At 40.7% G+C, this 22,138-nt stretch overlaps 1 protein-coding gene across 1 annotated transcript; it reads left to right on the top strand.

Moving 5' to 3' along the window:
* On the top strand, window positions 1-14,742 carry atmin (ATM interactor). Its single transcript, XM_061744314.1, has 4 exons — window positions 1-267; window positions 6,370-6,495; window positions 10,449-10,648; window positions 10,738-14,742. Exons 1-4 carry the CDS (start codon window positions 37-39, stop codon window positions 12,500-12,502), a joined length of 2,322 nt encoding a protein of 773 aa, XP_061600298.1. The 5' UTR covers window positions 1-36; the 3' UTR covers window positions 12,503-14,742.
* The last annotated feature ends 7,396 nt before the right edge of the window (window positions 14,743-22,138 follow it).

The raw sequence follows: 22,138 nt of genomic DNA, 5'->3' as shown, positions 1-22,138 counted from the left end.
CCCTGTGCTGCTCCCGTCTCTCCCAAACACACAAACATGGCCGCCTCTGCGACGAGCGGCACGAACACCAGCCACAACACGACCCCGGGCAGCCTTAAGGGCAGCGGGGAATCTCCGGCTCCCTGCCGGGACATAATCAGACCCTCCATCACGGAGCTGACCAAAGAAGTGAGGAAGAACATCCTGTGCACCGTGCAGGGATGTGGCAAGATCCTGCCCAACACACCTGCACTGAACATGCATCTGGTCAAGTCGCACAGAATCAAGGTAATTACGTATATGTGGTCGTTACGATCATTAATGCTTGGGCAAAATTCGCTGGGCTAATTTGGCAAAACCTCTGTTTTGGAAATATCGTAAAAACTGTTGGGAATTTTGGGAAAAAAAAGCGCAAGTCATCCAAGTTCGTACAAGCTAACCTGCGCAGAGGAGCAACTGTTATTGCTGCAACTTTTTTTTGCAACGTTTTGAAGAAATGTTTTTATAGTTAGTTTGTTTTTTTTTTAAATTCCATCGTTTGCTAGATAAGCACACTGCAGCTACCTACTGTGTTGACGCTTTTCCTTTGATCACGTGATGATTGGTGCAAAGTGCTTGGTATTGATACAGACATTTACTCTGAAACTGAAGTGTTTAGCATAATAGATGATAAATGTGTTAGTTAGTTGGATAAATGTGGACGTTTTGCATCTATGTAAACTAAACACAAACTTTGAGGTTGGAAGCAAACTTCAACTTCAAGTGCCCTATGAATATTTTTATATATGATTTTTGCCCTTCTTAAGAGCACATTAGTAGTAAGTATAAAGTAAGATTAAAATGATCTTCAATGAAATTGTAAAATTGAATTTAAAATCTTAATGACCACCTTCATCCAAGAGTTAAAGCTGTTGTCGTGCCAAAAAGTGATTGCCTGCCAGAATCTGATTTCTCCCCTGAAAATGGGGCTTTTTACCTGCCAAAAAATGATTGAAGGCCAAATACAGTTAATGTAAGGTTGTTTCTACCTAAATATGATTTAATTTCATTCTTGAGCTTCATAATATAAACACTACAGCTCACAGGATTGCTTTTAATTCTTTTAAAGGACCATTACAACACAAAATAGGCATTTTCACCTGCAAAAAATTGATTGAAGGCCAAATACAGTTAATGAAAAGTTGTTTCTGCCTAAATATGACTTGATCTCATTCTTGAGCTTAATAATCTGAAAATCTGACGTTTTAGCACTATCGTTCAACGGGCTGCCGTGCGCGCTCCCGCGGCCAGAAATAGGAAGAAATCAGATTCTGGCAGGCAATCACTTTTTGGCACAACACCGTCATTGATACCTTTCTTCTTTTTTATTATTATTATTATTATTATTATTATTATTATTATTATTATTATTATTATTGTTCCATAAATTATGTACCCAGTTATTTGCCATCTTATTATATTTGGAACCAGTCAGACACAATATTTTAATGTCTGTAAATAAAACAAGAATGCAGGTAAAGAAGCAGTGCAAAACTCCATTAAAGCACATCTGTACCACCTCAGTCTCATCCTTAAATCAAAATGACACAATGCACACAAACATTCATTAAAAAAGCATTTTGTTTGAAAACAATTTGTTAGATGATTGGAAACAATATCTACAACATACTTCAGCAAGGACCACTCTATGTTCAGAAAGGAACAATTCATTATGTTATTTATATTGCTGCTCTTTGTAAAGCACTTAGACTTGTATCTGTAAAAAGTGCTATATGAATAAAGTTTACTTATTACTATCTACAGTGATGGTCAGTAATGCAGCAGTTTTCACACAGTAGTTTCGAAACAGCATTTTATGATTTCACATTTTGTCACAAGTCTCAGTTCACTCTCAATTTGAGTCAATTCAGTTTTGCTGTGTTCAAGAACACTAAGAACATGTTGAGTCACATGACAAACTAGCACAAACATGTCATGGATGTGAAAAAAAAAAAACAACACAAATTTTCCAAATTAATATATATTTCATGCAGATTATATTCAGATAGCAGTCCAGCATCCACAAAGTAGGAGTTGTATTTTATGAAAAGCTATCGTACAAGCTTGTGCAATAAAGCAAAGCTGCCGCTGACATTGGCCCGGTTTCCCAGATCAGTTAAGTAGCTCTTAACAGCGAAAGACTTCTTTCAAACCTTCTTAAGGAGCCTGTGAAAGAAAATCACGTTTCCCAGAGTTGCTCTTAGCTTAAGAATCTCTTTCATTAAGAAGGAAACGAAAGATGCTGCTGACCCAGTCTTTACAACCATCTTAGTGAACAAAGACTCACAGATCCAGGCGCGTCAGGCAAATCAATATCACACCAAGCTATGAGATATTAAAACAATGCACCCCGCACAAATTTTGATCTATTTTATACTTTAGATTTATATTGTTTAGCATTTATTGGTGACAGCAAAGGGAGAAAAAAAAGGAAAATAAGGAATAACAAGTGTGTTCCTGTATATGTTGTATGCATTACGCACAAATAAAACGATCATCATGAATATCATTTATTTGATAATTTGGCTGCTATACAGCATGTTCTCTCTGCAAATCAACCGCGTCGCTGTGCGCGAAGCAGAACTGTTTATATGAACGCATTCGTGCGTCAGCACTTCAATCCCCTGGACCTGCTGTCGGACCGGGCTGTCCAGGCAGCCGTGACACCGATCCTCCTGCCTGCGCCGAGCCCGAGCACCTATATGTGTGATGACAGGGAATCAGTGCATTGAGGAGCAGCGCTGCGTGTCTCCACCAGTGTTGTGCTAGTTACTGAAAAATAGTAACTAGTTACCGTTACAAGTTACTCCATTAAAAAGTAACTCAGCTACTTAGACCAAAAAGTAATGCGTTACTATGAAAACTTTACTTTAAATAAAAACATTATTTTAAATGCTCCCATTTCATGCCCCTCTAGCCTTCATTTCAGCAGGTACTGTATGGATTTGCATTGTGCATCGTGTTCTGCATTCTAAACAGTCTCCCCGCTTCTTCACTTCCTGTGTCAATAACGTTGGTTGCTTAGCAACAAGCTGAGAACGGCCAATGAGCTTCAGCAGCAGCTGAAGAACAGGAGCCTTTGATGAATCGTTCATTACAGTCTCAAATATAATAACCAATTGTAGCATGTCTGTTTATAACAATCTTTTTGCCCAGAAGAAAAAAGAGCGAAGACAACGACCCATAACTATTTTCTTCTCTTGAAAAAACCCACCTGCACCGCGGCTTTAGGAGAGAAAGACGCTACAGCGCGAGTCGGGATGCAGCGGCTCAGAAGAGCAGTGGAATACGTGCGAGGCGGTGCTGCTCTCTGCCATTTGAAGCCCTCTATAATTGTAAAAAGAATTTCACTTATCACGGGTTCTTTTTGGAACATAACCGCGAAAACCAGGGATTGCTGTAATTCCACGTTGTGAAACTCGCCTTCTCTTGGCTCGCCATGACCGTCATGTTTTTGAACGCACACACACTACGTTTCCTCTGGTCTCCGCGTGGGGAAAAAAAGCTTCACTGTAGCCAGAAATAACGGAGTAACGCACCGTTTGGTAGCGGTAATTGCGTTACTGAATTTAAAAAGTAATGCGTTAGAGTATTAGTTACCGCAAAACTAACGGCGTTGCTGTAACCCGTTACTAAATAACGTTAGTCCCAACACTGGTGAAGGATTCTGTTTTACTAGTCTGGAGGATACAATGTGGTCCTATATGCTGAATGATCGTTAAGTTAATTTCTCCTTTCGTCCATCTTTCACATTTAATGAAAACAATACATTTCCTCATTATTCTCTTACCAAGACTACTTCTTATTTAGTTGCAGTCTTGTTTCATCATGAAAAGGGGTCATTGAATTATATTTATCATCTTAATTTTTCATTATAACGCACAGGCAGCAGGGAATTAGTGCGTTAGGTAGCAGTGCTGCGTGTGAAAATGCGCTGATAGTGATCGGTGATCGATTTGCCTGACATCGATTGATTTGGTTTCAGAACAAGACAGCTCCTCCAAAGAGCTTCTGAAAGAGCGAAACTAAAGGACGGTGTTAAGAAGTCATCTGGGAAACACCCGTATCTTAGGGTACCTTCTTAGTTGAAACCTTCTTTGAACCTCTCTTAAATCCTTAAGAGAGGTTGAATCTGGGAAACCCGGCCATTGAGTTTTAAAACACGATTTTGTTAAATTATTATACGTGTGATCGTTTGTCTAATTTAACTGTGAGAATATGACCCTGTCTGCCTGCTTTAGTTATATTACTGCTATATACTGCATTTCAATAGGAAAAAGTGTTATTCTGGTTAAACAACAAAATAGATGCATAAAAGAGCCTGATATGTTTAAGTTCAATCCTGTTTGAGATGAGAAGTCAATACTGTGACAACGATGGGAAGTTTACCTCTGACACGGGCTCTACTGGCCTCACTGGACTGGGCTTTTCTGTGGGAGGCTGTAATTCACTGCCGCCTGTGATGAATGAAGTTCTTTGCTGGGAAAAGCTCCCTGTTGTCCTGCTGCAGACTAAGCTCTTTGTTTGAGATAGGTGAATGTGAGAATTTGAATGAGCTCTTAGTAGTTGATATGTGCAAACTGGGATGCTGTTAAAAAGAAAAAAAAAGTTCTTATCCAAGTTTATCAAGTGTGCGTTCAAAGTTTTTGAGTCATTGCTCATCGTTGTTTGCGCACAAACTAAACTTTTGGCTTGTTTTTTGTCAAAGCTTGAAGGAGCTACGTCAAGTTTGCAGCATGTTTGGTTCCAGTCCTTTTGCAATGTTTAAATGTATTTACATGCTGCCACACCTTGAATTTAGATCATGCAAAATAAGGAAAGGAGGCCAACAACGCTGATTCTTTGTGAGAAGCTGATATTGACATTTGTAATAATATTTGAATGAGACATGGTGAGAGACACTATTTGTTTAATTTATATACATCTGTACTGTCTTAACACCACCATAGTGTTGCACCATATATTTGCTGATTAGTTACTGTTTATCTTTCTTACTAGTTAGATTACTGGGTTTTCATTTGAATGTGTGCAGTCAGCCAGGGTTCAGACTCCTTCATGACAGTAATGTGACTGTTTTGACTTGGCTTTTAGCTGTCTCTCAATATCTCTGAGCAGCAAGAAGAAACTCTTTACTTATCAGTGTACTGCACAATTTTCAGAGATTAAACAGATTAATTAAAGGCCGTATAATGTCCCTTGCTGTGGTGAAGATGGTGAATGTTGGCTGTTTTTTGCAGCTTCTGACAAATAATATCTTGTCATGACACTTTAGACAAAGATCAGATGATGTATCTGATCCAGTCTGCTTACTGTTTCCAAATTGTGTCCTTTACTTGCTAGTGTCCCCTGATAAAGCACAGAGTATTTTGACAGCTTTAACTGCTCGGCGTCATCCAGTGTTACAGCAGACTGAGGTGACCTTGACTACTGGGAGGCGACGGTATTAATGTCTGTGTGCGATGGCCTTCCTGTTCTCACTGTGTGTAATGTGTTCGGTGTATGGGCGGTTTTCTGAAAAGAATATCAGCTTCTGAGTTTTAATTATATGATGTGCAGACAGCTGATTTAACGAAGCAAAGAGTGTTTTATAGCAATCAGCTACATTCCATAAATCTCTAAGGACATTCATGTTTTGTTTTTTTGGGTGTGCAAAGTGGAGCCAGAGGTTTTCTTGCATAACACCATTAGTAGATATATTTTCAAAATGTTGAGCAGCCCTTTTCAATATTGTTGTCTGAAACATGCTATTAAAATATGGTATGAGTAAATAAATTGTGTATTTTTCTTGTATGTTGCATATATAACAGTAATGGCTTTAATTACTGTTTATAGAAAAAAAAACATTGTGGGACAAGTGTCAACTAAAATATGAATTGAATTTTTCACCCAGCGCTCCTACCCAAGTGAGTTCTGGGCATTGATCACCCTCTCCCAACCCCGGGAGGCCCTGCACTGAGCTCAAGTCTCCTCCTTTACTTGAGGAGTGAGCAGGCTGCTTCTTTTCACCAGACAGGGTGGGGCTTCTCTGGCCAGACGTAGCGCGTGGAAGGATCACGTTATCCTGGCCAGATCCTCCCCACCCCATCTGTCCCCGGCTGGCCAGAGGGGGCATGTGTAGCCCAGGACTGTTGCATGTTCTTGTGAGGGTAGCTCACATTAGCTACCGAAGGGAACACGGGGAGAACATGCAAACTCCACACAGAAAGGCCCTGATTGGCCGGATTGAACAATTTCTAATTTAAAACGTTACTTCTTAAAATGACAAAGTGCAAAGGAATTAATGTATTGCTTTTTTATGTATTATGCTTTTTTTCTTTTTCTTAACCCTCTACTCTCATTGACTAATTCCAGGATGGCATTGTCAATCCCACAATCAGAAAGGACCTGAAGGGCTCTCAGAAACTTTACTGCTGTCCCGTTGAGGGGTGTCCAAGGGGGCCCAACAGGCCCTTCTCCCAGTTCTCCCTGGTTAAGCAGGTAAGTCTTGTCTTCCCTGGCATAGTACGATTTTTATGGTTTCTTTGTTAGTTTTTTTTCTTAACTTCCTTGTACTGGATAAAAGTTCATGTTCTAGCAAACACCATTAACCACTCCCCCAAGACCGAGCCAAATCTAAGCGTATTGAAGCCGCGCCAGGCTTCAGTACGTGCCAGGCTTCAATAGGCCACAAACTCTCCAGAGTTGAACAGATCCGGTCCAGAGTGTCTTGGCCCTGATTTCTGGCCTGGGTTTGTGTGCAGGCAAGCAGGACTGCATGGGGCTGGAGGCGATATCAAGGCAGAAAGGGGGTTTTACAATTCAGCCTCCCTTTGATTTATTTTATGGTTGTTCTTATTAAATATGTTTATGACAAACTTGCTTCACTTACAACTGTCATTAACATTTGACACAGATGCACCTGATTCAGTTTGACATTAACTCCAGTGATATTAGGCATTTACTTTCATAATCCCTGTGTGCTGCTTGTGCCTGTGTTGTTCTCTCTTGTAGAGCTTGTCTTTGCTTTCTGTCTCACGGTGTTTACACACTGTCAACATTTAGGTCGACTCACAAACCCCTCTGGACACGAGTACAGTTCACCTGTGTCAGTGTGAACACAGCAACATCACACCTCAAAGCCTGCACTGACATCACTAGGATGATTTAGTCTCGGTACAAGTCTAAGCAAACTCTGGTATGGTCCTTTTTTTTGTGGTATGAAAGCTCCAGGACCCTGATTCGACCCAACCACTAGTGCATTCCACATGTTTGAGCCTAAAATAGACCCTCCAGAAAAACGCGGGCAAAAATCCTTGATTCTGCGGGCTAAAATCATTGATTCTGCGGGCTAAAATCATTGATTCTGCGGGCTAAAATCATTGATTCTGCGGGCTAAAATCATTGATTCTGCGATTAAATGTGCGGGTTTTTTATGTGCTTTTATGCAGTGAAATTGCGGAATATGCTGGAAGTTGCAGAATATGCGAAATATGCAGGAAGTTGCGGATTCTGCGCTGAGCTCTTCCCTCTTGAATTCAGCGGGCTGTCTCGTCTGATCTGAGGTCGTAGGCGGAAAAAAAAAGGAGAGCGCAGGTGGAGAGGAGAGGGGCGGTGGCCGCCTCTCTCCCTCCAGCCCGCGGCTCAGTGCTCGGGTGATTGCCGGGCGCACCGATGCGACGAGGGGGACGAGCCGGAGCTCCGTCACCCCACGCGTTCCCTGCCAAGATCCCCCAAGTGGATGGGAGCTCCGCCTCCGCAGGCCCTCGCAGGCGCAGTGGTGCGGGTCAGCGCGGATCCTGAGTCCACTGGCAGCCGCGACGGCACTCCCTGTACCTCTCACCCCCGCGGGTGAGAGCTGCTGTTTGGGGGGTGGCGGTTTCTGCGAGGGGTGCGGAGGTCCCCGGGCGGGTCCCGCACGTCGCGACCAGGCGTCCCGACATGTCACTCACAACACTTCCCCCTTTTTCCAAACTTTATGCGAAAATGTGCGGCGATGATGCGGTGAAATCAAGCGAGCCTATTCAGCGCGGACATATGCAATATTAACCCCAGTAAAAGTGATTTTTCTGCACCAGACATTGAAATCCACGGAAGGTCTGTAAATCCACGGACAGCCGTGAAATCCGCGAAAAATTCCGCGATCACGGAATCGCGGATTCCTGGAGGGTCTACTAAAAGGCTTCCATAGACAGCTGGGTGGTGTATTGTGGTTTGTGAAGGAGTACAAACATGAACGGGCAATATACCGAGTCTGGTTTATTTCTGTTGTACACATAATGTTACTGTAATCACTTATTTTCCAAGGTGTAACACTATACTCAGAAGTTGTGCATCATTTACAAACAATGTTTTTTTTTTTTTATATAAACTGTATAGTTTGTAAATAAAGCTCATATTCTGAGTATAGTTTATCGAAAGTGGTATAAACAAATAATACAGAAAAAATGTCCAACTCCAGATCAAAACGTGCAGTTGTTGTCACCAGCGGCGCTGCTAGGGATTATGGGCCCCATGAAAATAATCTTTACAGGGCCCCCAACACAGCGGCAACATTTTTCTGTGCTACTTTACATACAATTATGCATTTTAATGATATTTTTGACTATCATTACCATATTTGTGAAAGAAGAACAACAGTTGACATGTAGAGTAGGAGAAGAACTGAACACTCTGTGACAAACCGCTGATGCGCTACCTGCGGCTGTTCCAGTCGGACTGAACCATTTTATATGAATAGAAGGGGGGTGGTGTTGATGTTTCCAAAAGAAATAACGTTATTCTTGCCAGGACATTGAAAATAAAACATTTGTGATTATATGTTTTATATTACCGGTACTAAGTGTCGTTATATTTACTGTATTATCTTTTCATCATCATTAGGGCCCCCCTCAGTCATGGGTGCCTGGAATCCGTCTCCTTTACCCTCTCTTTTCGGCACCCCAGTGTGTCACTAAGCGTCACTTCAGACCAGGTTTCATGGAAACATGATGCTCTGTTTCCACCAAAATTAACCAATTACACCACTGACCATTGTAACGCGCCTTCTGGTGCGGCGTTTGGACCAGGGTGAAAATAACACGTGTGAACAAGAACTGAGCGAGAGAAACGAGAAAAATTACACAATATATCCTGGAGCGCATCGAGGCTGACCTGCAGTGCTCTCCAACCTATTTGAACAGCAATAGTTTCTTCCAATGTTGCATTGTGCAAACTTTCCTTCTTTAACTGACTTTCAGCTAAAACACGATGGAAAAGTTCCTGATTCGGCTCATTATTCAGCAGTCCAGTTGCTTTGCCAAACGCATCAGATTCCTATTGTAAATATCTGCAGGTTAGAAGTTACTTCAGAAATATTACAGAGGAGCGCTGGATTTAAATTATACTGGTGAAAGTCTTTTCAGCTGGTCTACAGTTGACATTGATCTTGGACTCGTTGATCTTGATTCTGGCAATTTAAGTCACTGATACTTGTAATTTATGATTATGATTACACTACACTTAATCACTATTATTGGGACTCACTGTTGTCTATTCCTATTTTTAGTTAAGGCTGTTTGATTTTGAGTATCTGCTGATATAGAGTCCCAATAAAATACTCTGGCAATCCACAAGAAAAAACATTTAAAAAAGAAGCAGTTCTGTCCTTTCTGTCTAACCAATTCACCAAACTGCGATCTGTAGAACCTGCGGTAGAACTGCAATTTGCTGTCCAAGCTGTAATATTTCCAAATTGCAGGCATTTCTGAAATGTCAAGGAGCCCACTACAAGTTAGTTGTACGTTTACTTCAGCCCGTGTCGTCAACTCCTTTAGTAAGGAAGGTAGCATTCGGCTTTACAATTTGTATGTATTTGTAATGGATGCCGTAAGAGAGAGGAATAAAGTTGTGGGAAAGATAATGAGAGTGAATCAGGAGTTTAAAGGTTAGGCGGGAGATTGAGCTCTATCAACGTCAACACACCAACCCAGCAGTTTATTATGGAGGAGTCAGAATTATAGTTGTGTCAGGGTCTGGACTATGTGCATTCATCAGGGGTAACATTAAATAAACCTGTAACGTTAAATAAAATATCCATTAAGGTAATGTCAGGGTGGCTGTCTATCAATTCAAGCTTAGTAGATGCCGAGCAGCACAATGACCTTCAAAATCAAAGTAAATCCACCACTGAATAAAGAACATTTGCCTTTGCACTTGCTTGTGTTTACTATCCAAGGAGGTTCAGCTGGCTGTTAAATCAAAATATTCACTTGGTTTTATCTTGTTTATTAATAAAAAAATTGTGTTTTGTAATTGTGACTCAGATGAAGCTCAAATCACATTATATGACAAATTAATACAAAGAGTTTTTTAGAAGATTTACGTAGTTTTCCCCATGCCAACAAAGCATATTTTGTTGTTGTTTTTTTTGTCGCAGATTTATGTATCTTGCACTTTAATCTTTGTGATTGTAGCACTACATGAAGATGCATGCAGAGAAGAAACACAAGTGCTCCAAGTGTAACAATGGCTACAGCACAGAATGGGACCTAAAGAGACACATAGAAGACTGTGGGAAGACCTACCAGTGTACGTGTGGTTGTCCGTATGCCAGCAGAGCTGCTCTGCTCTCGCACATCTACAGGACCGGCCATGAAATTCCTACAGAACACAGGCATGTGAACACAGGCATGAAACTGAACCCTCACATTTCCCTCATGATGTAAAGTACTAAATTGTACTTTTTCTGTTTTGTTTCTTCAGAGTCCCTCCAGTAAAAAAGCGAAAGATGGAGAAACTGTTAAGTGGTTCTGAAAAGGTTAAGAGCAATGAGTTGACGGCACTCATCAAGCCTGCTTCTAACGACCTGCCAGAGACGGCTCTCCCCTCCGAGTCAACAATAATCATCCCAGATTCAACAAACCAGAGCTCCAATCCCCATAAGAGCCTTCAGAAGATTCTCCTACCAAAACCCAAAATGGCTTTGGTCAGTGTTCCTGTTATGCAGCTTGCTCATCTCCCTGTCCTCCTTCCATCCACAGATAGTGGGGCTCTGAGACCCGTAGTCCTAGCATTAGACAACCAGGGTTCCATCAGCACCCTTCAGCTCCTCACACAAACCATGGGGGCAATGGTTCCTCAACTGGAAGCAAAGCATTTAACTTTCAAGGATAACAAAGCCACGTCCCGCTCTAGCCAGGGTCCCATTAGCACCGGAGTGCAGGTCAGCCTGGATCTGCTGAGTGCAGATGACTCCAACAGTCTGGGAGGACAACGTGGAAGAAGCACCTCCACTAACATTCAGACGGACAAATCCTACTTGTCAAAAGGGCCCACAGGGGTTGGAGAGGGCATGGGGTTGTGCTCTATGAGCGAGTCCTCGGTGTCATCGTGCTCCCAAACGGATATCAGCGTGAGCGCCCAGGTCCTCCTCCCAGTCAGCGTGGAAACCCAGACGTTCTTTTCCAGAGCCAAATCCACATCGTCTATTGGAGCTCAAACAGACAGCCAGTGTCCGGGCCAACATCCTTGCCCCTCTTCCTCTGTGCTGCCATACAAAACCAGACAGACACAGACACACACCACCATGCCGCAGCAAGAGGAGAAAACCCAAGACCAGACTATCATGTGCTCTGAGCTGTTTAGTAATGAGCCCCTCAGTGTTTCTACCCAAACAGCCCTGGAGATGGATGGCACCCTGGGTGCTGCAGGAAGTAGTATGTATGATGATTCAAAGTCGGTGGGTAGCATGTGTTTTGGGGTGCAGACAAATGAGCTGAATGCAAACAACATGGCCGACAACCAGACCCAAACCATGACTCTGTTAAATGACCTGGAAAACATCCTGTCAGGCCACCACGTGCTCACGGAGACGTCCGTGGGCTGCGGCTCGGGGCTCAGCTCTGTTCAGGAGCAACACAGTGGAATTGACTTTGACTTTGAGGAGTTCCTCAACGCCGTGCACATTCAGACTCAGACCGAGGAGAGTGAGCTGGGTGGACTGGGCGGTGACACACCGCTCGAATCTTTGGACATTCAAACGCAAACAGACTTTCTTCTGATGGATGAACTGGACCAAACCGTGGGACCAAGTCGACCCCAGGCCAGCGACCTGGAGCTATTCGACACTCAAACCCAGACCGACCTCAATTTCCTACTAAATGCCGGAAGCACCATGCCTCTGAGCAACATACTGCGACATTCAAGCTTTTCTATTAGCACAGAGTCCTCAGATACTGAAACGCAGACAGATCTCCCTTCATTTGCAGGAGGTCCTCCGTTGCAGACCCACATAGGTCAAGCTGATCATGCAAGGTTGCTGAACAGCACAGAGACGCAGACTGTTACCAGCCAGGCAGAAGGCCTCGGACAACTCTTCCTGACCAGCAATGAAACGCAGACCGTCATGGACGACTTCTTGTCAGCAGACCTGGCGTGGAACATGGAGTCTCATTTCAGCTCCGTGGAAACGCAGACATGTGAGGAGCTTTGTGCTCTCTTTCAGCACACTCAGAAACCCAACAGCTGAAACCTTACTAGCAAAGCTTTCAAGTGTGGGGTTTTGATATGTGCGTCCTCCTTTTAAGAGGAAGATGTCTATGTTGTCCACTGAGGGACCATAGTCTTATCAGTAAGAAGTCGACAAAAATATGTTCGGCCATTCCAATGAGGCACCAAGTTCAAAGCCTTTCCAGGTCAAAATCCTGACAGCTTTGCTGCACTTTATTAGCTCAATGGGAATAATTTCTCAGCTCTTGTGACAGTTTACATATTTATTTGCACATGAAGTAACATATTGTATGTGTCTTGTCAGAAATGCCATTTAACTTGTGTAGTTCATATTAAAACCACTGTGACGGGTATCTTCTTTTTGGTCTTACTAGCAGTGACATATTGGCTTCACGTTTCATAAATGTTACAGCTGCACTTAGGGGGTGACATCATTAGCTGCATGCAGCTGTCTTAAAAAAGAAAAAAGAAAAAAAAAGTTAGTGAAGTTGTTATCAGATGTTACATTTTTTTCCGAAACAATCATTGCAGTGCAGTATGTAATATTGTACATTTTAGTTTACACATGAATTATGCATGAAGCCTTCGTGAGGTCAGCAGGACCTTGTTAGTGTATCTGAAGGCTTCATTTTCAATGTTAACATCTCGAACAATACTGCTTTAGATTCTGCAAGCTTTGAAACTAATGGAAGCTGTCTTCAGTTGGAATCAGCTTGTAGTTCAGATCGGAGCCCTCTACCAGTCAACTGGTCATTGCTCATAACAATTCAGACAGATCTCTGAAATATACAAATGTGGCACAAGTAAAAGTGAAATGTTGTCATGTCAGTAGTTGCACACTTAATTGAATTATGATTATTAAGTCTGATGTTCTGTAAAGACTTTTTTTGTGTGTGTGTGTGTCCAAGTTCTAGTTCATCAGTCCAAGTCCGTAAGCAGGCCAGGCTGTCACCAACTTTAACTCATTCATTAGAGTGTAAATGTGTACAGTAGCAGTACTACGTGCTGATGCAACGTCCCTGTGCAGTAGCTCGCTGGATTAGAGCTAGGATTAGCGCTTACTCTATGTATTTAGCAGATGATACGGACTGAAAGGAGTCCTGTTACATATGATACTTTTCTCATATAAGATTTGGGAAAAATGTTTTAAGTTTATTTCGCTTTTCCAAGTGGCGACCCCACCCCCCATATTATACTGTTGAACTCTGTTACCTCACAGGCACCACACGCAAAGAAACAGAGCCACAACAGAGCCAAAAGCCTTGTTTATTTGTTAGTTTTGTTTAGTCGGTGCCTTATTCTGAGTATTAGTCCTGCTACAGATAATTTGCTGCTTTGAGTTAATATTTATTCTGGAGTATGTTTAAAAAGTTAATAAACACTAGATATTTGTCAGAATCCGTTCAGTCTTTGCATTGCATGTTTAATCCATTCTGCAAGTGCTTTCATCATTTTTGCATGAAATACTGGAAAGTCCTGCTTGTTATCTGTATTTTCTATAAATGTACTTGTTTTTTTCGCATGCAAATTATGCTAAGAAGCATCTCATTATAGAGAATTACTTTGATTCCATCGTATAATTTTTTTATGGGCATGTGATTTATGTTACTGTTTAGAAATATTTGCAGAAACTGAAGAATGTACAGAAAATGACACCGTGCCCTAGTATTATTTCCATTGTTTTTGCACCACATCTAACTTGCTGAGAGATTATTTTTTTTCCCCCTGTTGAGATGTTTTGACAGATTTTCAATTTTGGTGTTTATTGTTTTGAGATCTGTACTTCCAGTTTGTGATTCTTGAATTCAAAGCGACATTGCTGCTCCCCACAGGTTTAAAAGATCAGAGAAATGCCTTGCTTCAAACGGAATTATGTGTAGAAACTTTGTCGGTCTTAAGTGTCAGTGACAGTGCTTTATTTTCTCCCCATGAGGGAGTGCATGCACATATTGTTCCAGCACAAAATATTGGTGTTAGAATTTGAGTTTCTGTTGCCTATATGTGTAGAGTTGATGATTGCCTTGATTAACTGGTTAAGCTACACAAAAATATCTCGCTAATAAATTACTGGAAATTGAATTGAACATTTCTTGTCACTTTTTTTAAGATTCTGGAAGAAAAGAAAAGCTTGTATTATTTGAGTTCATTTAATTTTAAAATAATTGGTTTGCAAAACGTAAGGGGTTGCTATGTATCAGTTTTTGTGGTTTGATTTGAGCAAAGTATAAGAAACCCCTTGAGAGTTTCTTCAATTTCCTAAAGGACTAAAAAAATCCACTTCCAAAAACATTTTTTCCCCAATTTTTTGTTCAGATATTTAAGCTTCTGTTCTAATAAAAAATACCAACTACTGAGCTATTTTAGTTATTATAACCCTTTATATGCCATTTGGATTGCATGAAGTCACTGTTATATGAAAAGAAAAGACACATAAAATGAGTTCTATACAATAAAAGTTTAGGGGAGGGTTTGTTATTGTATTTAGTAAAGATGTGTCTTAACTACACCAATGATTAGTAACAGCATTGATTTTGATACATTAGTAGTGTTTTTCATGCTTCTATTTGTGGGTAATTAGAGAACTGAATCCCATTAAAATCACATATATCTCAGCTTTTACACAATATAATCATGCATTCTGTAATGTGAGTTTCATTTTGGAGAGGAAATAATACAATTTGTGATTTATTTATTTTTGGTTAGTATGATATACCTTTTTTTTCCCCCATATTTTTTAATTATAGGCTATGTATGAAAACCTTAATAGTAAAATGAATATTTATATTAAAAAACAATGCATCAAAATCAATGTTATTTATCTGATGTATATTTAAGACTACTCTGACAAATAAATACATCAATAAAAACACTGACCCCCAACGTGTAGGAAAAATACCTAATTTTGCGTCTTTGGTTTATTCTCATTTTTCTTAAAACCAGGGACATGTAGTCAAATTGACATTTTAAGGGTCAAAATAATTACAATGACTCAATATTTTGTAGTTTTGATTGGGACTGATGTTGATTGGGAGATTTGAGCAACAAAAGTGGAAAAAAATCTGAATTTAATGTTTTTAGTTCAGTTTGTTGGAGAAGGATCTTTTGTCCTCAAATGGTCTGAAAGGTTGGTAAATTTGTTGATCTTTAAGAAAAATCGTAACATGAATTTCAAAAATTTTCAAGAAACAAAAACGTCCTTGCATAGAACCCCCCCATATGGAGTATCACAACCAAAATGGTGGCCAAAAATTGAGGGAAAAATACCTGAAAGGATAAAAACAGTTCCTGATATTGCATTGGTTTGTTCATGTAGTAGTTATTTCCTGCTAACAAACACTTTTGCACTAGTACCTACTCAGCGCGACTCGACTCGCCACGCCTCGCCCCGGTTTTGCGCTTTTCCACTAGGGGTCGAGGTGGGTGGAGGCGTGCTGAGTAGATACTTTTTCTGTATCTATTCTGCCGAGGTTCTAAGCGGCTGAGTCGGCTGCATCTGACGTCATCACACTACAGGCCACCGATTGGTTGGGGGGCGGGGCTGTCAGACGTTTGAATCAGGAGGCGGAAATCAGCGAAAGAGCGACTCGCAGCTTCTTGTTCATTTTATTCAACAGGCAATGGGAGCGCAAAAAGTCTGTTTCGTGATCCAACTCTGAGGGGCAGATGTTCATAAACCTGGTGGCTGACGAGAGAATTAAAAGGGATCTAGACGGGCGATAAGGAACGACCAGGTATACCAGGCGCTCGGTCACTTCTCAGCCGCTCGCAGCTGACTTTTCAGCAGCGCCGAGACAATCAAATTTCTTTAAAAAGCGTTGCCGCTTGAAGCTTCTTTCCCTCTCATTTTTTAAATTGATATCGAACACAAGCCACAGACACATCAGCACATCTCCAGGTTCTACATCTTTAGTGTTGTTGTCTTCTTCGTTTAGATCACACAATCAAATACGTCACAGCAGCTTCGCTCCAATCCGCCCACTTTTCATCTGGGTCTCTAAAAACAAAGAGGACAAGGCGAGTGGAGGCGAGACGAGGCGTGGCGAGTCGAGTTGCGCTGAGTAGGTACTAAAAGCGCCATAAGAGTGTATGTAGAAGATTTTGTGCTTATTAAAGCAGCACAACGTAACTTTCAGCTTTTGTTGAGTTTGGCAGCATCTTTTGGACAAAAGCGGTAGTGCTTTACCAGAAAGAACACTACGTTTCCCATGAGCACCAGCGCGTACTGCCGGAAAGATCCTGTCCCGTCGCGTGCATTTGTTTTGATAGCGAATGAAGACGGGACGGACTTTTCTGTTTCACCAAGTGAACAGACGGAACGCAAAAAAAAAGATGTTAAACTGCTGGAAAGGAACTGGAATTTACCGGGATACCTTAAACAAGGAAGCCAGGGAACGGTATATGGAGAAAATAATGATTATTAACGGTTTGGGTTCATATGAAATCCCTACTAAAGAGTGGAGCTCCTCGTCGGAGCGCCACTCTTTATAAGGGATTTACTGCCGCAGTTCTGCACAACCCACGTCTCCGGCTACCTTGTTAAGGAGTGTTTGGCAGCTGCCTTGGTAAATGTTTGACTCGCCATGTGTTTCAATAAATTTGTATAATAGTACAACATACAGTACATGTTTTGTATTACTCTTACTTCTCTTTTCTTTTTTTTTGACTGCTATATTATGCTGAAGAGGCTCCGAGGCGTGAGCAATATTTTTGTTTTTCTCGTGAGATTATTTTTTTCCTCTGCAGCTACAAATAAGAGTTAATATTTTTTCCTCAACATTTTTGAGGAACATTATTTTTTCCTTTATCTGAAGATTGGGGTTAATCACAGCGCAGAAAGTTGGCCAGCAACTGCGTTTAGCTGGAGAAGTGGGGAATAAAACCCGTTTGAATGATCCAACCCCGGTCTGTGTGAGTGTTTGTTTGTGGTTTAATAAACCCGTGTTTTGATCCGACCCCCGTCTGTGTGCGTGTTTGTTTGTTTACTGTGGAACATAGTGCTGGGCGGTATGACCAAAAATTTATATCACGGTATTTTTCAAAATTATATCGGTTTCACGGTATATCACGGTATTTTTTTTTCATGCACAACTGGGTGTTAACCACATTTTCTAATGATTTGGAAAGGAATTGCTGCAGTAAATTGTCTTAGAATGGCCTATTTTACTGTCATGAGGAGGATGCATAAATCAAATAAATTTGATTTAGGCATGCTTTTCAAAGAAAAAAATCTTTTACAAAATTACAAGGTAGAAAATATTTATTGAACATAAAAAACATTTTTTAATTTCCAGCATTATGTTGTTTTGTTTCCACCTCCTGGTGAATGTTAGGTAAAATTCTTATGTGGTTACTTTTTGGTTGGCCAACGATTTATGTTTGTGGTGCGCAACCGGTACGGGAGCGGCCAGTCTATTTCCTTATATTACAACGCCGTTATTAATTGTTCGTTTTTTTTTCCCACTTATTCCACCGAACACCGAAAGTGTTTTTTTTGCAATTTTCGGCCGAACAATTTCAGTTACCGAACAATCGGTGCATCACTACTGCTAAACAGTCCCCTCACAAACTGTCCAGCGGCGCTACGTTCCCAACGTTGTGTACGCTACTGTACATACTCACCGGTATTACGGTATATGAAAAATTAATATCATAAGAAAAATAAACACCGGTATTCGGGATGAACCGGTATACCGCCCAGCACTAGTGGAACGTTATGTTTGGTCGTTACAACCGTGATCCAACCGAGCCAACGACTCTTTCACTCTTTTACTCTGTTATGTCAGATACTTGGCCTCCGTGGTTCTGCCTCCGAGCAGGAAAGCGGTGAAAAGTTAAACCATTAGTGATCTTTTCCCCACGTCTGTTGTGTGGAGCTGCTGCAGCCACAACACAGCAACGGGTTACCAGCTTCCGCTGAGCTCTGCGCTCCACGCCCCGCCCATTTTCGTCTCGACTACGAATCGGGAAGGAGGGGGAAGTGACGTATGCCGTAAAGCAGTCAAAGCCGTAAAAATTTGTAGTTTTTTAGTGTGGCAGGGTTCCTACCATGCTCCTCAAAGTTACATAGTGCCAGTGAAGGTGATACAGACCCCTCAGACCATGACAGAGGTGTCATTAAACCTGTTGGAAGTTCATGTACCATCCCAATGACTCTGGAAATATGATATTAAGGTGGAAAAGTTACATAGTGCTGCTTTAAATATGACATTTCTAAATTGTACTTTTTGTCAGGTGAAAAGTAATGACTGATGAAAAGAGCAGTTATCCTACTCAATTGAAGTATAGACTACATTTAACTGTTGGGAACACAGCAGTGCTTCTGATAGCATACTGTAGATTCATTGTTGCTAGGTAACAACAGTTACAGTTACAAAAGGATGTGTAAGATAAAGTCATTTCAAATGATGTGACCTTAATGTTCTGTTCGTTATAGAAAATGCTGTTTGACCTTTAAAGCCTAGCAACACTGAACTCTGCAATTTATTACTTCTATGAAAAATGCTGTGAGCACCTCTACAATTTATTCCTATAATAAGCTATTCATATGGACAATTAACATTATAAAGGAGTGAGCCAGATGTGCAGAACTATACAAATGTTTATCAGCCTCATTCATTTTTTTGTGAGTAGCACAGTGAGTCAAAGATGCTCAGCTTTGTATCTAACAATGACGTCCATTTTAGATGTTTTTAGCTATGTTTCATGTAATTGTCATGTTGCAGTTATCATCTCATCCTAACTTTCTCCTTTTCTTTACAAAAAATATGGGGCATGGCTCCAGGCTTTGCTTGAATTTACAGTGACCCCTGGAAGATCCATCACTGTGCTAAACAGTTGAAGAAACTATCCTTTCATTGAACTATTTTACTTCTAAACATGCCTTTGCTTATTATCGCCTAAAGGTTTCTCTGATTTTGTTTACAAAATGCATCAGGCTTAACATTGATGGTCCTATTCATCCCATTGTTACTGCTAGCTACAACAACACTGTACCAAGTTTATCCTTTTCTTACTGCAAAATTACAGTATTATTCTAGTAATGTTGAACTCAATTAAAGCTGTTGGAAATTATTGTTCCGATGCAGCAAGAACAAAGTGGTGATGCAATGTTAGGATATAACATAAAAATAAAACTTTTCATGCCACTGTAAATATCATTTGTAGATCTTAATTGTTTATTGCATTAAATTTTTCACAGGTAAGCACACGGTCTTGTTGCTTGTCGCTCACGGAAGAACCGGCTGCTGGGAGGGGGTTGAGCCAATGCCTTGAGCGGGTGTCAAGTTTGGAAGACAAAGCTACTTGATACCTCATAGGGAAAGTAGGAACAGCCACCAAATAATTGTTATTGGAGGTTGAGGCTGCATTGGGAAGTTCTGAGTTAGCAACCAAGTCCACTCTTCTCACTTTTTTCCCACACTTCTTGTCAAACATGGGAGAGTTCATCCAAGAGGTTTCCCCATTCGGAGCCTTGTGGCCTCTGCAGTCGTGGGAGCTGATTTTGGGATTCAGCTGCAGTGATTTGATAGGTGGTAAAAGTGTTATGGTTGTAACAGGAAGCAACATTTCTTGTTTTAGAGCTTTGGTGCGCCTGCTCTCCGACAAAGAGTATTTTGAAGATTTATGCCAAGGCTGTAAAGCTGTCTCTCGAAGTGTTTGTTTGCCTATTTTTTCTCCAGAAGGGAAATGTGCCGGGTCTCTCTGTGTGTCATTCAAGCCAGGACACTCAGATGCATGAGGCTGCTGATCTTCCACGGCAGTTTGTCTGCAGGATTGTTTCTGAAAGTTTAGCTGGGATTTCTTAGGGCTATCGGAGAACTTGTGGTGTGACTCTGCAGTGCTGGATGAGCTTTCCACATTAGGGCCTGTTGGGTCCTGCTTTGGTTTCCTGTAGCCCTTCTGAGTGGTAAGTATGCAGCTCAGCGGAGCAGCTCTGCCCCAACCGCAAACCTGTTGCAAAAGCAAATGTAATGTTAAACATAAGAAACACTTTGGATAACGCTCAAATGGAAACATACTATTTACTTATTGTACCACTTCAAAAAAATGAACTCAGAATGCCAAAGCCTGAGAAGCACAGATGTGATTAATACCATGTAAAGATGAAAGCAGCACAAGGTTTTTTTTTTCATCTTGATAGGTCTGTTTCAATTTTATTTCAAGGATTATTCGATTATTTTATGACTACATTATGATGAAATGTGATGTTAAATAGTTCCAAGTGGTTGTAATTATGATTACAAAAGTCTCCTATTAAGATATATATTATAGAACTAGATTCAAAAAGATACCACACTATTTTTATTTATTTATTTACAAATACAACTTGAAACACATAAAGTTTTCAAAGTCCTTAAAGTAAACTAAGGCAATGCAAATTACACTCTGTGTCACTGCACAAACTGTGTTAAATGGTGGAATAAGGTTTTATTAATCTTTTTGTTTCTTTTTGTTAACCTTTCTCTTTGCCAGGTTGTCATTGCGTATTAGAATAGGTTTTCAATTGACTTATCTGGATAAATAAAGATTAAATAAATAAAATAAAAGTGACCAAGTTTCATTTCTGTGTGTAGGGAGGATTTGTGCATCTGGGGGATCTATTAAAGTCTGATCTTACTATGATATATTTGTGGAAGGATCTCATGGTGTTTAAGAAAAAGCACAAGAAGATGGCGATAATAATCGTTATCAACATCAGACCTAAAAAAAAGCAAAAAAAAAAAAAAGCTTTGGATGCTCAGGAAGATGCAAAAGTGCAAATACAATATCAGAGTTGTAAAATGTGTTTTTCACCAATCTACAGATGGACGTCTTTTCAATAAATAACTCAAGACCACTGCTACACTCCTCATGTGTAAAAAATGGTCAACCCACAAGGCGCCCTCCAACAGCAAAATATGTAATAGTATGAAAGTTCCCAAAATAGCCCTGGGTTATTGCTTGGAATAACCCTGAGTTGCTTTGAGAGCAGTAAAGAACATATTTTCCTGATCACGTGAAAAAGAAGAGGGCGTGTGGGAAAAAAAAAATGCCCAGTGTAAGTGGACCATAGCAATACACTGATCCAAAGGGGACACATACATCTTCCACAGAATGGCTGAAGCAACACAAGAGTTAATGTCATCTTGGATAGTCACAGCCTTTGCCTTTTAAGGCATCGTCTTGAGATTCTCTACTGCACTTTTTTTCTGTTTTAAATTATCTTCTGAAACATTGGTTATTCTGGCACATTTCAACATTTGTTATGATGATTAAGCATGCTAATATGGAGCTGTTTACATGTGGAAGTCCAAATAAAACCCAGAATAAGACCCTAAATTGAAAAATGCTCAGGAACAATCATCAAAGAAGTAGACCACGTAGTAAAACAACAAGCGATAAGGATGACATTTATACCTCTTTTCTCAAATGTCATGGACATTGTGGTAACACTGATTTAGATCAAGCTGAGCTGTCAATTTCACCAAGTCTTGGCTCTGATAAAGCTATCTGCACTCCAACTCCTTTCCACCCACCTTTCAGACTAAACTGGGAGATAGAGACTGCAAGCAGAGCAGCAAAACTAAAAGGAGCACAATTGCAATGCTCGTTACGATCAAACGGTGTAATCCTGGACATGTTACTGTGAATAAGAGTCTCTGCACTCCAATACTGA

This window comes from Cololabis saira, chromosome 2 (genome assembly GCF_033807715.1).
Source record: "Cololabis saira isolate AMF1-May2022 chromosome 2, fColSai1.1, whole genome shotgun sequence".
Classification (NCBI taxonomy): Eukaryota; Metazoa; Chordata; class Actinopteri; order Beloniformes; family Belonidae; genus Cololabis; species Cololabis saira.
Note: the sequence above shows the minus strand (reverse complement) of the source record. Positions and strands in the feature narration are given on the sequence as shown.

Coding starts and splice junctions, on each gene's coding strand:
- atmin (XM_061744314.1), top strand. CDS start 37: ATGGCCGCCTCTGCGACGAGCGGCACGAACACCAGCCACAACACGACC. Junction 268..6,369: donor TCAAGTCGCACAGAATCAAG/GTAATTACGTAT, acceptor GACTAATTCCAG/GATGGCATTGTCAATCCCAC. Junction 10,649..10,737: donor GAAATTCCTACAGAACACAG/GCATGTGAACAC, acceptor TTGTTTCTTCAG/AGTCCCTCCAGTAAAAAAGC.